We start from the raw sequence: 18,070 nt of genomic DNA on the forward strand, positions 1-18,070 counted from the left end.
CCCCACTAAAAAAAAGTTTTCTGTCTGCAAGACAGAAATCTTTTACAATATTTTCCAAGTTTTTACAAAATTTTTTACAAAATCTTGTTTAACAATACATAACATTCTACATATATGTTTTACATTGAACATTTAGTAAATATTAATACTTTTTTTCTTTTATAACACTGAATAATTTTTCTTAATTCTAAAACTGAATACAATTTAATTATTACTTTGGTTAGTGATTTACAATTTGTTTTCAAACATGCAAACTCTTACAATGTGATATACTTAATATCCTAATGTAAGTATTACACATCTACCAATTACATTTTTTTTTTTTTATTATTACCAATATTACCATTATAATATTTTATCATTCTCACTTATTTAAACTTATTGAATTATTATTTCAACAACAAAATATTACTGTGATTCATTCAAGTAACTATTAAATATTTTATCATTGTAATTGTAGAAATCAAATTGTTATTGCCCAGGATATCCAGAGTTATTTTCATAATTATGCATTATCCCAAGAATGGTGTTACAATTTGATTATCCTCAACTCATCTTTAAAATAAAATTAATTATTCTTACAATTATCATATCAAGTGATAAGTATTTATATGCAGATAAATTCCTTCTTCTCTCACTTCTAATTCCTCTCTTCTATATTTCCTAACTCGTAATTTACCTTCTTCTGTTAGAATGATAGGCCTCCCTTCCATTTTAACAGATGTGTATTTATGAAGATTATTGAAAATGGCTCCCGATACTAATAGTATATCCTTTTTATTTACCATTGCAAATTTCAAATCGATAACTACAAACCTTATCTGCGAACTACAAAATATTATAAGTTAATACTACATTTACATATATACATATATTATTATATTTTTGAAAAGTCCGTCTTCATTTAATTCGTCTATGATTCTACCCAATTCATTAGAAGTTGGTCTCATAGAGTTTAGAGATATGACTTCCTGCGTAAATTGTTGTAATCCGAGCATTATTCCCATTAATTGTGCGCTCGTATATGGTTCCGTCATTATACTGTTTGCGTCCATCATATGTTCATTAAAACATGGTAATTCAATTGTATTTCCTAATTCTCGTGTCCCTAATTCTATTTGGTTATCACCTAAAAATACTCGCAATTTCCTCATGAATTCCTTAGCTCTTTCCATAATTAAAATTTTATATAAATATATGTATTGTTTGATTTTCTTTTCTTTGTAATTAATTCTACCTGCAATATTTATGTAACCCTTTCAGACCCGAATTAATTGTAGTTGAGAAAAAAAATTAGCGATTTATATATGTTATAATAGGTACTTGATTAAGGTTCTCTTCAAGTTCGAAGAGATTCTGACCATCTGGACCAAAGATACAGCTATGCACATTATAATGTCCATTGGGCCAATATGGAGAAACTTTTGTGCACATTACAATGTACATTGGGCTTTCTAGCATAAAACACTAAGCATATTATAATATGCAACGGGATTTAGGTGATAAACTTATGCTTGGCTGGTGTTGGAAGTCTGTATTCCTTTATAGTTAGAGAATGTTGGGTACTCCTCCATGACATTATATTTTGAATCATAGAATAATCCACGGTGTCCTATGCCTGATAGGAAAAAAGGCGAAGCTGTACACTTTCAAGTTCAAAAATGCTGGCCACAAAATTAATTGATAGTTAATAAATATAAATATATCATTATACATATTATATAATAAACTATTTTTCATAATATGAATATATACCCTGTATTTGTGCTCACCCAATATTCTAAAAAGTATTTTATTTAATTTAAGTTGTGTACTGATTCTATTTTTTTTATAATTTAATTAATATAGTTATGTAATTTTTGAGAGTATTTGACTATATTCATTCAAGAAACTAAACAAATATTATTATTTATTTAACGGATTGCATATAAGCAGAGTATTAGTGTAAATATAAAATTCACTTAGAAAACAATTAAATAAAGCCATAACTCAAAAATTTAAATAACATATATTAATTAAACTAAAAAAAAAAAAATACCTCAAAATAACACTTAAAATTATAAATTATTTATTCTTAAATGAATATAGGAATCTCAGTTTTTGTAACGTCTATATTATTTGTCTTGGTTTGCCAAATTAAAATTCATCCCTTTAACTATTTTGATAAGAATTACTTAACTACTACAGCACTACATTAACATAATATTATATCAATATCTTCTTTTTAATTAAAAAAAATAAAAATAACTATAACAAAAACTATAAATTGACTTTACTTAATTTTACAACATCTTCAGTACATAAAAAAATATTTTCAATGATATGACATATTGATTTTTGAATTAGAAAAATTATATCAATACATTCATAGTTATTTTAAATATTAAAGTTGATATCCTGAAAAATAATTAAAACCTACTATAATTAAATATTAAAATTAAATTAATATTATTCAAGTTCATTAGCTTACTTTTTAGAATGTCGATGTTGGTATTATTTGTACTTAGTTTAATACCAATTCTTTTGCAATAAAATAATTAGCTGTGAAAATAGAATACATTAATGTTTATATGCATATTTAGTTTCTGTGCATCTGATAATTGGACCACAGCAGTAAGTTCAATAAAAATGTAACAATTAGTTATCAATTATCATATTCTGTATGTAGTCCAATACTCTGACCAAAGTTCTGAAATTATATTATAATTTAATAATATTCAAATTTATAAAGAACTAGATATTCATTTAAACTTACAATTAACAAAAAAGTATTTTATATTTGATTTTCTGATAATTCAAATCACAAGTATTATGGAATGGCAAACCATAACTATTATTACTAGAATGTATTAAATCCATAGCACACAATGTATGTTACAATAATTCAAATAATTAACTAATTTAATACTGAACCATATTTTATAAAACTACCTATGAGATTAAAATACAATTTGATTATCATTAATTAATGTCTAATGAATTCATCTATACTTACTTTTTAAAGGTATACTTTTTTTAAATTAGTCCACAATGTTTGGTATCACTGTTGGTTTAATAGAAAACTATTGTAACTAAATTAATTTAGTTTAGCACTTTATCAATAAAGTATTTGGTATTTTCATGTGTTGAAAAACATCAAGTTCAAGTCAATTTTGTATATTACAACACTGTCACCGTTAAATATTATTGTATAAATATTCAACAGCTTTCATTAAAATTGCTTGGCATACAATATATTATTTGAGGTTTAATATTCACTCGAATGGTCCACAAGGTTTTTTTTAGGATTATTTGAGTAAGTAATATAATTTACGAGGGCTATTCAGAAACTAGGGAACGTTTTGTAATAAAACAAAAACTAGGTACAGTAAAAATATTTTATTATATACATCTGAAAGAGTGACTAAAATGCTACTTTTCTACATAGTCACCAAACAAATTAAGGCACTTATCGTAGCGGTGGACAAGCTTCGAAATTCCTTCGTCATAGAAATCCGTCGCCCGCGATCTCAGCCACTGAGTGACGCACGCCCGGAGCTCGTCTTCGTCATCAAAACGCTGTGTCGCTAGTCAGTTCTTCATCTTCGGGAACAAGTGAAAATCACTCGGTGCTAGGTCGGGACTGTAGGGTCTGATCGGTACTGCCAAACATTGCGCAAGCTTAGAAGAGCAGTGCAAAACAAGCGCCGAGGAAAGTTATCGCCAAAAATTTTGTTTTTTCATGACAATGCCCAACCTCACACGGCAAATCGAACTGCAGAACTTCTTGACTCATTCAAATGGGAGATTTTCCCACATCCACCCTACAGTCCCGACCTAGCACCGAGTGATTTTCACTTGTTCCCGAAGATGAAGAACTGGCTAGCGACACAGCGTTTTGATGACGACGACGAGCTCCGGGCGTGCGTCACTCAGTGGCTGAGATCGCGGGCGGCGGATTTCTATGACGAAGGAATTTCGAAGCTTGTCCACCGCTACGGTAAGTGCCTTAATTTGTTTGGTGACTATGTAGAAAAGTAGCATTTTAGTCACTCTTTCAGATGTATATAATATAATATTTTTACTGTACCTAGTTTTTGTTTTATTACAAAACGTTCCATAGTTTCTGAATAGCCCTCGTACTTGCTGGATGAATAAGTGTCATGATTACAGTAATATTGAAGTTAAACACATATGATGCCATGATGGTGGTCACTGGTCATTCAGTTTTGAACAATGTACAATATTCATGTTGTGTACCTACTTATAATTGACATAGATTTTAAACAGGCAACAAGACGGTATTGGTATGTTGTGCGGAAGACAACGTATAGATCCTAAATTTCGAAACACAAAAAAGGTGAAAATGATTTCTGGTGTAAAATCAGGGTGTTGTTGCAATCGTTAGGCGATTCCGAATCGTGTCCATAAATTTTTGGAAAAAAATCTCATCAATTACGCTCTCGAGGGGAGGAAATGTATCATTTGCCACAGTATTGCATGAAAAATCCGATCTTCGGTAATGGAATCGTAGTAGACCCATTTTTAAAATGTTATCCACCAAATTTACAGCAAGTGTAGAGAACGTCATTACCTATTGTTTGATATGATTTTCAAAATGATCGGTTGAGATTACGATTTAGTTTATTATAAAAGAAATACCATACAATGTACTCAATTACAACCATGAAAACGGAAATTGGGATTATCAAATATAATAATTTATTATCATTGTTTATAGTAAACCCGATTATCACATATAACCGCACTCCCAACGATAGGATAAAAATTTAATATCAGCTGATTAACTTTTAATCACTGATTAATATCTACGTGTTATTTAAAGTACCTACTGAATTTGTTGATCGGGACAAAAGTTCATTTGCTAAGCTGATAGAAGTATACCAGTTATCGTTGAATATTGTTCTCCCCATATCCAAGTAGTCTTCAGACAACTCCATGACGATTTTAGTTGAAAGTCCCATTCCAGGAACTGATTCCTGTCCAGCATATATTTTGAAATCTAGTGTATATCCATCATTCATGCATAGCTTGTAAACCTTTATTCCATACCTATGCCTTTTGGATGTATTGACGGAATGACAAACGTCCGACAAAAGAAATAATTGATTCGTCAACACATAAGTTTTCACCTGGTACGTTACAATTTTTAAATTTGTATTCTAACATATCGACTAAGCCACGGATCTTAAATATTCGATCTCCTCGAAGACATTCATTATTATTACAACAATGAAAACTTCTTAGTAATAATTCAAATCGATTTCTTTTCATAAAATTAGGAATGTTAGATTTATAAATGTCATTTTTGCTCCAATATGATGTTATAGATGGTTGAGGAATCAATCCCATCCATATTATGATACCCAAAAATGTCCTCATTTCTACTATGTCGGTTTCTACCCATTCCTTAAGCCTAGATTTTGGCTGTTGGGCTGAAGCATATAAGCTGTTACCATATCTATTTGTTTCTATAACTAATAAAATCAAAACATCGTCATCGACAAACAAAAAAAAATCGTATGGGGACCCGTTATCCGGGTTAATTCCAAAAGGCTCGTCATTAGGATTGATAACTAGACACGAAGTATTACTATTCGTTAGACAACAAGTAGATGAAGTTTGAGTAGGAAAAGTATTAATATTTGGCTCGTAAGGTATATTACTATCTTCTTCGTCGCTCGAAGAAAAAATGTACCATGCAGAATCCAGTCAACTCCGCCATATGGAAGTATACCATGGTCACTTGAAAGAGATTTCCTAATGAATGAGAAGGGAGGGATGACAGATTTTGCACGATTCTGAATATGGCCCTTTTGACTGGAAAACAGGAAGATATCACCGAGTTGATATTTTCTGTGAAATTCAATGAGGGCCTTAACTCCATCATTACAGGGTGATCCTGAGACTACAAACTTCGGCATACGCCGCTACTCTGCTCTTGTACCAATTCTCTATGTTAGCCGAGAAGAGCCGTTTTGTTATAAAGTTAAGAAATATACCTGATAAGGCTTTACCAATCGAAATGTTTATTTTTATCTCTGCATATGAATCCGAGGCGATTGTCTCCCCGGACGCCGCACTTATCCATTCCTCGGTCTCATCCGGACCTGAGGCTCCGACTAGCATACCGCTATCAATCAGAGCTCACCTTAATTTATCGTCAGTCATATTCATTAGAGATCTGATTATGTTGATGTATATTGTTAAACTTTCTATAGGCTCCAGATCTATTTCAGATAGAGATGCCATCTAACAGCTCGAAGTTATAATGAAAAACGTTTTTCTGACATGACTGTCCGGAAATATTCAGGAGAAAAACCGTCAGTATTCCACAAATCGTGTAGGTTCAAATGATTGCTACGCAAATACCTAGCCAAGTACAATAATCCTAAAACGACATCTATTTATTCTTTCGTAGTATCACGCATATTCTTATTATGTTGATAACTTGCACGGATTTTCGCTAAATATTAGTACACTCAACTATGTCTATAACTACAGTATTAATGGCGCACACGACGTTGGCGAACAAATAAAACACTCGCGAAACGATAATAAAAAAAAACAACTGTGCGACAATGGCTAATACGAGCGCGACGATGGCAATCGGAAACTTCACATTCACAAACGAGAGCACGATACGTAAAAGGTTTCCTGAGGTCTCTCGATGGTGAGAACGGAGTGAATGAGACGACGACGGTCAAACCACGTGGCGCGGAGTGCTATGGGTGGCGAAATATATAACAAAAAAAAACCCTAACGACGAAGTGGCGTACAGTGTACATGACGTCGGCAATTGTCAGTGTTAACGGTGGCGACGCACCGGTACAAACAATGGCGGATATGCTATTTTGCCTAGACGGCTACGTATAAAACATGAACACAAGCACATGACGGTGATGATGAACGCGCAGACGACCGACGAGAGACCGGTCCTGGGAGCGGGCAGCAGGCTAGCCATCGGAAAACAGCACAGCTGACTACCTTTTCTCAAGATATCGATCATGTTATCGACCAAGTTTGCAGGAGGCCAATACGCTGCGATCCTCGCACGCCATTGGTACCCAACATTTTCTTCCCGCGTTGAAAAACATGGGGCTTTCAAAATAATCCAGGTGAGAGTTGATGAAGTAGTTAGAAGTAACCAGGACGTACACCTTACAATGTATATGTTACTGGAAAAGATGACATTCAGTCATTGATGATAATTCCTAATAAAAGAAGGCATTGATAATAACGCATTTCATTTAAATCCATTTTTAAACAGATTGTTGGAAAAAAAAACAATGTTATTACGTTACTATTCATTATTTTAATGCAAAAATAGTACCGTACAGTCACTTGCGGGATGTGACCATAACGATACCAGCTACGGTAATTCTGTATAGCCAATTTTATTAAAGTGCATATGTTTTTGGTTGATCATACACAATGTTCTCTAAGAACATAATTCGTTTCATGTAACGAGGGTTTCAAACTTCAAATTTTATTTTGCATTTTTTTGCATGTTTCGACGTTTTATTATTCTTGGTATTATTGGGTAATTTTGTTGGTTTTTATTGCATATTTCGATATACTAAACAAATTTAGCCTATTCAAAATAAAATCAAAAGACAAATTATTTTCTTGATATTTGAGTAGGTTTATCGGGTTTTTCGATACACATTGTCAATCTTTATTTTTCGATTCAGTTTTTATCTTAATTTATGATTATGGTACGTCACCAGTATTCAGTCTAATAACAAATACATAATTAGTCAGTTCATATTACATCGCAAATGTTGCTCGTATTACGTGTGTTTGTCATTTTAATGTATTGAATAATGCCTAAAATAAAAAAAATGTCATTTTTATGGTAAAATGCTTTTTTTAAGGACATTTTTGGCTATTTTTTAGAGCATATTTCTATAGTTTTAAACCGTGATACACGAACTCCTTTGTTATCCAGATAAGATTTTATGGACAACTTTATGTCTGCGGGGATTAAGGGGAACCCGAAATCTGCAAGTTTGGTACAATGCTGCGCAAAGCTAATTTTCTCGGCCGTACTTAAAGTTGTCGGACGTCCAATATTCTTACCGTGTACTTTTTTCAATTTATTTTTATAGTCGATCTAGGTATTTTATAGTATACCGAGGCTGCGCATTGGGTCATTAATTTAATTTTAATGGCTCTCAGACATGCCTCTAATATCTGCGGCTTGTAATTTACGTATTGCCTCGTACCTGGTAATCAAGTTGTTTTACGCGGCATTGTTGACTTTTAAACAAAAAGGATAAGAAAAATGAGGGACCATAAAAAAATTAGATAGGATAATACCTTTAATACCTCAAAAAACCATTTGTAACAATAATATAACCAAATGTTAAAAATGTAAAAAAAAGATTTTTATACTCAGATTTTAGTTATCACTATCAAATAATAGTGGGACAAAGTTACCCCGAGCTCAAAAATGTAAATTAATAACAACACATTTATGTTTTTTTTCAATTTGATAATAAATAAGTACTATATTTATGAAAATGTGTCAGATTTACAGAGTTCAGCGACAATTTTTTCGTACAGCACTTGATCAAAGTTATTACACGTGTTTTTTGGCGTTGATAAAACGTTACGACTAATATTTTAATTTTGATAACAAGGCAAGTGATAACGGCAACTGTTATCATATTCGGTTACTAGTGTTGTCGACTATCGGAAAACATCACAATATATTGATAATAGTCACACGTCTTATCACAACATACAAAAGTATGTGAAATTCCAACGGCGGGACAAAGTTACCCCGGCTTACGGTACTTTTGTGACAAATGGGATAGTATACATCAGTCTTATTCCAGACGCTTTCGTGATTATCGACTTTAGATAACCGTTTTCAAAAGGTATGGGCTTATTTTTGGCCAACGTCATACGATAAGACCCAACCAATGCCAAAGGTTTTTCAAGAAAGTCTTGTTATTAATAGCGTCGTTGTTCAACAGCGACTGAAATGATAAAACGTAATATTTTTTAAGCGGTTTTTTTTCCTTGTTCGCTCATGATAAACCGCGTTACTAACTCGGATGTTCTCCGTCGTCTTTGACATGATTGATACAATTCGGTCCAACATGTCTGAGTACAACGAGTGCAAGTTGAACTCGAACTGTACACGTTGCTCGAGCAAATACTCCGCGAACCACAGAACATGTTCTTCTTCTTCTTTCTTTTTAGGCGTTTACAGGCCATTCAGGCCCATTGCCGCAACAACCACTTGCCTCCACCTGTCTCGGTCTCTTGCCAGCTCTTCCCCATCCTCTATTCCAAGTTCCCTCAAGTCCTTGACCACTCTATCCTTCCATCTTTGTCGAGGACGTCCTCTAGGCCTTTTTGTATTTGGCTTCCATTTCGTAGCCTGTCCAATTGGCCCCTCCGATCTCCACACGTGCCCGGCCCAGCTCAGCCTACTACTTTTTAAAATTCCGTTAATATTCGGTTCTCCGTACAGGTCTTGGATCTCCTGATTTGTTCTTACTTTGTATTCTCCTTCGTTATTTTTTTTTTGGACCATAGATTCTCCTTAATATCTTCCGCTCGAAGGTGGCCAATTTTAGTTCATCCGATTTTGTAGTGGCCCACGTCCCACATGCATACAAAGCTATAGGTCTTACTAGTACTTTATAAAGGGTTATTTTTGTCTTCCATGATAATATCTTTGATTTAAATAGAGGGACCAATCCAAAATAACATCTGTTTGCCGCTGCTAATCTAATCTTTATTTCCTCGTGGCTATTTGCATAATAACATAATAACAGAACATGTTCTTCCCTCATTATCGCCTTGATCTCGTCGCTCTGAAATGTAATGGAATGATAAATCATGAACAGAACGCATGGGCGCAATGTGTGTATGTTGAAAATCGTTTAAAGCAGAAACACTAGGCGGACGGGATATGCCGGTAAAGAAACGTAAATGTGTTTCGAATTCAGACGATTCTCGTAGTGCGTGGATCACAACGTGGTGATCATAAGCAATACGAACAAACCGTGACTAACCTTTTCGCGTAAGTTTTTTACATTCAGATTACGATTGACGCTATCCTATATTTGCTGGTTACAGTCCGGTCGACCTCTTCGATATCATATTCTACCAGATCGACCGACCACGTGTCTGCGTCCAACGTTGTCGTGGGCGAGTAGAGCACGGGCGATTTCAAAGCAAAATAACGTCAAATAATATTTAAAATAAAAACATATACTACAAGTTTTTTAACTAAATTATTTGGTTATGCAATTAATACTTTATTTTGTTTGATTGATGATTTAAATCAATCAAATTTGTTTTTTTGTTATTATTGTCAGTGGATAAGGGGAAATCCCATGTTCTAGAATATGCGATGATTATCTCGTTAAGGTAATTTCGAGAATGTTCTAGATAATCGACGCCGATATATATATACCGGCTGGTCAGATGCTCATTCAATCAGTCCGTGATAGTGATGGGAGTTTTCGTTCCATTTTGTGAATCGTTCCTATCGTTCCAGGTCCGGAAAAGGAACCAGTTCAAATGATTCGTTCCTTCGGTCCTTTCGTTCACAAAATATATTATAGTTCACAGTGTACGGGCCCCGTTATTACCGGGCGGCGGAACCGGTATTCCGTTAACTAAAATAATTATAACTCAATTGTAATATATTAACCGCCGTAAACACATTATCACAAATATTAATAGTCGATATTTAAATATTTTGGATTGTATTCATGTTTTATAATTAGGATTAGGAATAGGTATTTATAAATTATAAAATAAAAAAACCCAACGGTGTTTTTGCAGTCTTTGCATTTATATTACAATAACAATAAATTCAATAAATTACTATTTAAAATAATAATAGTACAAAAAATGATTAGGAAGTTACCTGAAATATGTATTATAGATTGCCATTTAAAAACATTAATGTTTCCATATTTTTTATGGAAAGTCTATTACGCCTGTCTGTTTGTGTGTATCCGGCTTTAGAAAACGTTCGTTCGCATGGAACTGATGTTGATGGCACTCCCAATCTTTGTAACATCAAATGGTATATATTTGGATATATACGTTTCATTTCCTTCCACCATACAAGAGGATCTGATTTCCTTGGGATTAAAGGCTCATTAAGAAATTTATCTAATTCCACAATTGCATCGGAAGTGTCAGTTCTCACTGTTGTAACTTCTTTTACCTAAAAAAATATAATACGTAATAGGCTATTTATTATCATAAATTATCGTTATTTGATAAATTGTTTAAAAATGTAAATTAAAATTCATACCTGTGAATCAAATTCTTTCCATATCTCAAAGGTTTCTTTTTTTTCAGTTGACATAGTGATTTGTTCGTTATCTGTAACTATATTTTCTTCTTGATTAATAGATTGTCTTTTGCGTTTAATTATACTTGAAATCTTGCGCACGACGTTTTGATAAGTACGGATATAATATGTCTCGCTACTAAATCCTTTTTTTTTAAAACGTGGATCAATTAAAGTTGCTTCAGCAAAAGTAGAATTGTCTTCCATACCGGCAAATCTGTTTTCGGCTTTATTTTCAATCTTTAAAATCATAGAATAAATATCAAGTGGTAAGTTTTTCTCAGTTCTCATTATTTTTATGTGAGATAACAATGCATTTGTGAGAACTATAACTTTGGAAATTGATACCCCTTTTTCCGAACTTAACTCAATTGTAACTTCTTTAAAAGGCTTAAAAAGTTTGCAAAGTTTGCAAAGTTCTTGTCCAACTAGTCAATTGTGAACAACTATTAACTATCGATTTCAATTTTGATTTTCAATAAATTATAAGAATTACGGCTAAAAATAATCTATAGCCATGATAAGAATATAAAATACACGGAGTAAGAATATGAATCATTATCTTGGTCCGTGATAAAATATTATCTACAATCTAATTTTCGAATATTCCTAATTATAATAGACAACTTACAGCCCGTTCACACGATTCGATATTTTTACCGTATCGGATATTTTCCCGATTCGGTGTCTTTCGGTTGGAGTGTTCAGACGGTACGGTAATTTAACCGTACACCGTACTCAACCCTACACCGTACTCGGTTTTCAGTTGCATTCGTATCGTATGTGCATCAAGACGCGTGAAGATGGACTCGAATACATTTATATTAATATACTGGTATCGCAAATATCGTCAACAGCAACGGATTTCAAATCGAAGATTCTGGGTACATCCTATTGTGAGACAAAGGAATATTTTGGGCTCTTTCAATACGCTAATGTGTCAATTACGACAGGACGAAACAAAATTTTTTAATTATTTTCGAATGTCGATACCTACTTTCGATGACCTATTGAGAAGAGTAGAAATTAGTTTGACAAGGCAAGACACAACTATGAGAGCAAGCATCAGTCCAGAAGAAAAATTAGCCATCTGTTTAAGGTAAGTTATATAGTTTTATTTTCGTACTTATTCATCTTTTAAAGAAAATAATAACTTTTAATCCTAACTTGTTGTATATTATTGTAATTGTCGAACTATCATAGCTGTAGCTAAAAGTTCTAAAATAAAATAAAATAAAAAATAACTTGACAAAATATAATAAGTAATAATAATAATAATATACTAATTTAATAATTATAATAACAATTAATATATTTAGCTCTAAATTATATCAGCAAAGTCGTATTCTTCAGACTCTTGACTTGTGGTTGACATTACTGAAACTGGTGCTGAAATCACACTTTCTGGGCTAGCTTGTGGTTGGTGTACGATTATGTTCTGGAAATGTGGTTGACGTTGTTGAGGCAGTTGGGAGTAATTTGGCCACGGATAATTATGTTGCATAGGAGTTGGTGTTTGTAAATTATTTTGATCATTGTATGCATATTGCGAGGTTTTCTTTTTAATATTTTGTAACAACGATATGACGCCCGCTTGGAATTCTAAAGTTTGATCCTCATTAAGTGATGACATGATAGGCAAAAGGCCTTTGAAAAATGACAAATGATGGTTTTCTTCGTTCCTTGGTGTCTGTATTTGGTGATCGATAAATTTTAACATTTTTGCATCCAATTCACGCGACGGATCTGACTTGTGCTTCTTCTGCGTACCAGAAATACTAGGTTGGTTAGCTGGTGATACATTAAAAAGGTTTTTTTCCCTCTCATCAGTTTGGTGTGATCCTTCGTTTTGCTCAATCGGACCATCCTCAGTGCTTTCTTGAGCAGTTGTTGAGTCCATTATTTTTTTTAAGAAACACATTTGATTATGGTACAAATACAATCTTGATGGCTTGGCAGAAGATCCAGATCTTTTTTCATCTTTTTGTTTTTTGATCGATTTCATCCACGAATCTCTTGTTTGAGTCCATTTTTTCAAAACGATTTTACCTGGTTTTAATGATTTAAATGATAATTAATTTTTATACAAATATAATTATTTATTTTTAATTTTTCTCTTAGGTATTTAGCGTCTGGGTGTTCATTTAAAGACCTTCATTATTCCTATCGAATCGGTATTTCAACAATAAGCTACATTGTAAGAGAAGTAACAACAAATATATGGGTCAATCTACATAACGAATTTATGCAATTACCAACTACATCTACGGCCTGGGAACAAATATCGAATGGTTTTCAATCAAGGGCCAATTTTCCACACTGTATTGGTGCTGTTGATGGAAAACATATTAGAATAAAAAAGCCTTCAAATAGTGGATCGATGTATTTCAACTACAAGGACTATAATTCAATTATATTATTAGCCGTTGTAGATTCGGAATACCGGTTTATATATGTGAGTGTCGGATCATATGGAAAAGATTGTGATTCTTCAATTTTTAAGGGAACGACATTTTGGAAAAAGTTGACTGAAAATGCATTGCACTTACCTATACCAAGACCTTTAAGTGAACATTCAAACACAAATGTTCCTTTCGTGATTATTGGAGACGAAGGTTTTGCATTAAATGACAATTTATTAAGGCCTTATGGAGGGACACATTTAGATAAGGTTAAACGTGTATTTAATTATCGATTAACTAGAGCTAGAAGATATGTAGAATGCGCTTTTGGTATCCTGTCAAACAAATGGCGAATATTTCATAGACCTTTGGACGTAAATGTAGAAACAGTTATCTGGGTAGTAAAAGCATGCACAGTATTACATAATTTTGTCAGACAAAAAGATGGATTTGATTTTCAAAGTGACCAGATAAAACCAGAAATAAACTGTATTCCTAATATATTAAGCGCACAATCAATCAGAGGAGGCAGTTCTGCAAATTCAATCAGAGCAACATTTGCTGAATATTTTGTCTCTGAAGTTGGATCAGTTCCTTGGCAAGATGAATCCATAGGTTTTTAAATATACAAGTCATCTGCTATCTGTATGATTAAATTACTACAATCTATAGTATTTTTATATTACGCTGTCAAGAAAATTCAAAATCAAGATTTTATTAGATTATTATAATTACATACCTACGTCATATTAGTTATTATTATTTTATTAGGTACATATATATTACATGAGTTATTATTTATTAACTAATTAAAATATAGTTTTTATTTATTATATACATATTTATCTTTCCTTTTTCGTTATAAACTCATGCTTATAAAATGTAACGTGACTGAATTACAAAATACACAAATTAAAATAATATTAAAAATTATAATTACTTACCAAAATGTTGCCTTTCTTTTTGATCCAATGCTGGAAAGTCTTCATTTAAAATTGTACATATTTCCCTCCATGCTGATTCTTTCGATATCTTATCCTTATATATGTCTAATGTTTTATCCCACAATGCAGGTCTTGCTTCGACCAATGATATAAGCATATCTGTATTTATATCATCCATTGTATTTATATATCCGATCACTTGTAATTAAAAATTTAATAACTAATTGTAATTGAATTAAATTAAATTAGCTGTAATTAAAACACTTGTAATTTTATTAAATTGTAAAACACAAAAATGACTATATACTAATAATTATTCGACAGTAGCACAGACGAAAAATGACGCATTATCGGTCAAAATATCGAATCGTCTGAACGCACTGTCTATAAATGCATTGCCACGATAAGCCGAATCGGTTTTTCCACTGTACGACCGAAACCGATATGCAGTGACAAAACCGAATGACAAAATCGACCTAATCGGTAATTTTACCGTATACAGTAAAATGCCGTATCGTCTGAATATACGCATTTAAATTATATTGACACTGGCTTATACGGCAAAATCAACGATACGGCAAAACCGCCGATTCGGGATGATGTGAACGGGCTCTTACTAGTACAACAATTATACTATGCACTTTTAGTACATTTTACCATTGGAACATAGGAACGAAATGGAACGAAGGAACGAATAGGAACGTTCGGGTGGAATCGTTCCTAATCGTTCCTCTACTGGACTCGTTCATTTGGATCGATTCGTTCAGGAACGACCCATCACTATTTCTGGTTGTGACGTTCGGTGTAAATGTGTTTATTCGCCGCCGCCAGTGGCGTATTTGAGGGGACCGATGGGGGCAATCGCCTTCCCCGAGAATTTTTAGACCAAGACAAATTTAATATAAGTAATGGGTATTTTGCTAAGAAACAAAAATTATGATTTATTTTATAGTATTACTACATTTGAAAACTTTTCAAATTTTACACTAATTTAAATAACGCAAAACGTTAAATTTTTCATAACGTTTTAATTGTCAATAATGGTAAACGGAAAATTTTTGAATAAAAAATTAAATATATATATATTTAATATATATAAAAAAGCCTCATTGAATAAAAAAATTAAAAATATTTCTCCTACATAACCTAGAAAAAGGAATGATGAATTCATACATATGTTCAAAATTGAAATTGGACATCAGGAAGTACTAAAACTAATCTTTCTCTTATTGGTCTAAAGGCATATAAAATACAGCATGCTCCAACATGCTCAATACAGGAACTTTCATAACAGTTTGTTGTATATTAGTATTGGAAACTATTGAAATAATACTTGCTACGAGTTCTCGTGTTTTATATGCATTTTTTGCGTCCCTTTGTGGAGGATAGACATTTTAATAAATTCCATCCGGGTTACCTAAATTTAATTTAAAGGGTGTAAATGTATTATTACGTAAATAACACATACGATGGATATTCTTTAGAAGTAATGCCAGCATATTAATATTAATATTTGACTTGCCATATAATTTTGATAAATTCAATAGGTGAGTGAAGTGACATATATTTTACTTTATTTTATGTAAAAATATTGGAACACATAATTTGTTGATGTATTTGAATAAGTTAATAGAGAAAACCACAAATTTCATAGTTTATAAATTAATATATTTTTAAACGATAAATATTAAAACGTTTACTAAATACCTACAAAATTCGATTGAATTTGTCATATTATTTGAAAATTAAGAATATAAACAATTATAAAAATGATATAACTATATAAAATTTAAATTTGATTTTAGCGTTATTCCACTAAAAAATTATATATATTATTCATCAAGGTATAGAACAACATTTTATTAAGTGTTATATTTCATTATTTTTCTAGTTCTTAATCAAATCAGCTGTTTGATCAAGGTTTCTTATTTTTAAATATATTACAATACAAATCTAGTCAAATACTATTTCGTCATCTTTTGTCAAAATTTACTAATTTAAACTTAGCACCCTATTATTTGTTTGTTTTATTGCTTTTTCATCAAGAATTTTATAAAGTAAAAAAAATATAATAATCTCATAAATGAATAATTACCACGAATAGCTGCTTAACAATAATATAATTATAATTCATAATTTGAATAAACAAAATATTATTGTATTCCTGCTGTACAATAGAATCGATATTCTATACAAATTAGCATTAATTTAATTTGAAAAACCACTTGTATTTTTTGTTATAAATTAGTGTTTATAATTTTTAATGACAACATTTTAAATATGTCATATCATATTCTAAAGTAAAAATTCTTTAAATACGGAAATTTTAGTCATTTTTTTTTTTTTTTACCTAAAATAATTATTTAACTCTGTTATATGTACTATTATAAAGAAATATAATTAAAAATTACTTAAAATAACGTATGGAATAATAGTAATTCCTGTATGAATATCACTTGAGATGTTTAATAAGTGAATTTATTATAAATATTATTATAATTATTGTAAAATATAAATCATTTTAGTATGAATATTGTTTTTTCTTACTGTATACTACATCACAAACAGTAATTAAATTATTCCTACATAATTATATTATAAACATTACTAATTATTTTTTACCTCGTGTTTGGACCGAGATCCGAGCGAGATCTGTTTATCACCATGTACTACTTATTATATTTAATAAATATTAACATCTATTACGTTTATCATCCAAAAGTTTTAAATGAAATTTAATCTTGATGTGCTACGTAAATATATCATTAATAATAAATGTGACAAAACAGCAAACTCCAATACGACAGAAATCCAATAAAACTATATACATATTATAGCTGTAGTTAGCAATTTATTATTAAAAGTCAAAGTTTAAACAAAATAAGATTTCGAACATTTACTAACTGTACTCCATATAACACGTATTTTAGTTATAATATAATTTAAACCATAAAATTGGACACGAAACATACACAGCACCAAGTTATCAAGTTTGAAAATGTTAGCCCCCCCTTTCTACAAAAAATATTTTTCTGGCTACACCAGTGATTTAAAGGATATAGTGTATTAGTAATTCGTTGAACGGTATCATGTTTATTTTATTATCTTTTTTGTTTTTTTTTTTTAACAGATATATTATTTTTTTGAAATTTTTACGTATAAATGTAAAATAATTTTAAAAATATTGATACATTTATCAGATAGATTGAATACATTTTAAAACGGGTATTGATATTATTTATTTCAATTTATAAAGATAGTATTTTTATCTCAAAACAGTTCATATTTTATATATATATACAAAACGTATTCGTGCTATTGTCGAACCAATAACAATGTTGGTTATATTGAAATCTATGGATTTCTATACACAATGTGTATTTCGTGAGCGA

The 18,070-nt window shown here is 31.4% G+C and overlaps 3 protein-coding genes across 3 annotated transcripts; 1 reads left to right on the forward strand and 2 right to left on the reverse strand.

Annotated features, from left to right (window-relative positions):
• Positions 1–2,644: 2,644 nt before the first annotated feature.
• On the reverse strand, positions 2,645–6,129 carry LOC112681354 (piggyBac transposable element-derived protein 1-like). The gene is made up of 4 exons (XM_025551616.1): positions 6,003–6,129; positions 5,088–5,576; positions 4,833–5,002; positions 2,645–2,689 (listed from the first exon to the last, which is right to left on the reverse strand). Exons 1-4 carry the CDS (start codon positions 6,127–6,129, stop codon positions 2,645–2,647), a joined length of 831 nt encoding a protein of 276 aa, XP_025407401.1.
• Positions 6,130–10,890: 4,761 nt separating this feature from the next.
• Positions 10,891–11,559, reverse strand: LOC112681356 (zinc finger BED domain-containing protein 4-like). The gene is made up of 2 exons (XM_025551619.1): positions 11,294–11,559; positions 10,891–11,203 (listed from the first exon to the last, which is right to left on the reverse strand). Exons 1-2 carry the CDS (start codon positions 11,537–11,539, stop codon positions 10,910–10,912), a joined length of 540 nt encoding a protein of 179 aa, XP_025407404.1. The 5' UTR covers positions 11,540–11,559; the 3' UTR covers positions 10,891–10,909.
• Positions 11,560–13,577: 2,018 nt separating this feature from the next.
• On the forward strand, positions 13,578–14,357 carry LOC112681355 (protein ALP1-like). The gene has a single exon (XM_025551617.1). It carries the CDS (start codon positions 13,578–13,580, stop codon positions 14,355–14,357), a length of 780 nt encoding a protein of 259 aa, XP_025407402.1.
• Positions 14,358–18,070: the final 3,713 nt, after the last annotated feature.

Source organism: Sipha flava, unplaced genomic scaffold (genome assembly GCF_003268045.1).
Source record: "Sipha flava isolate LNK unplaced genomic scaffold, YSA_version1 19028_pilon_pilon, whole genome shotgun sequence".
Classification (NCBI taxonomy): Eukaryota; Metazoa; Arthropoda; class Insecta; order Hemiptera; family Aphididae; genus Sipha; species Sipha flava.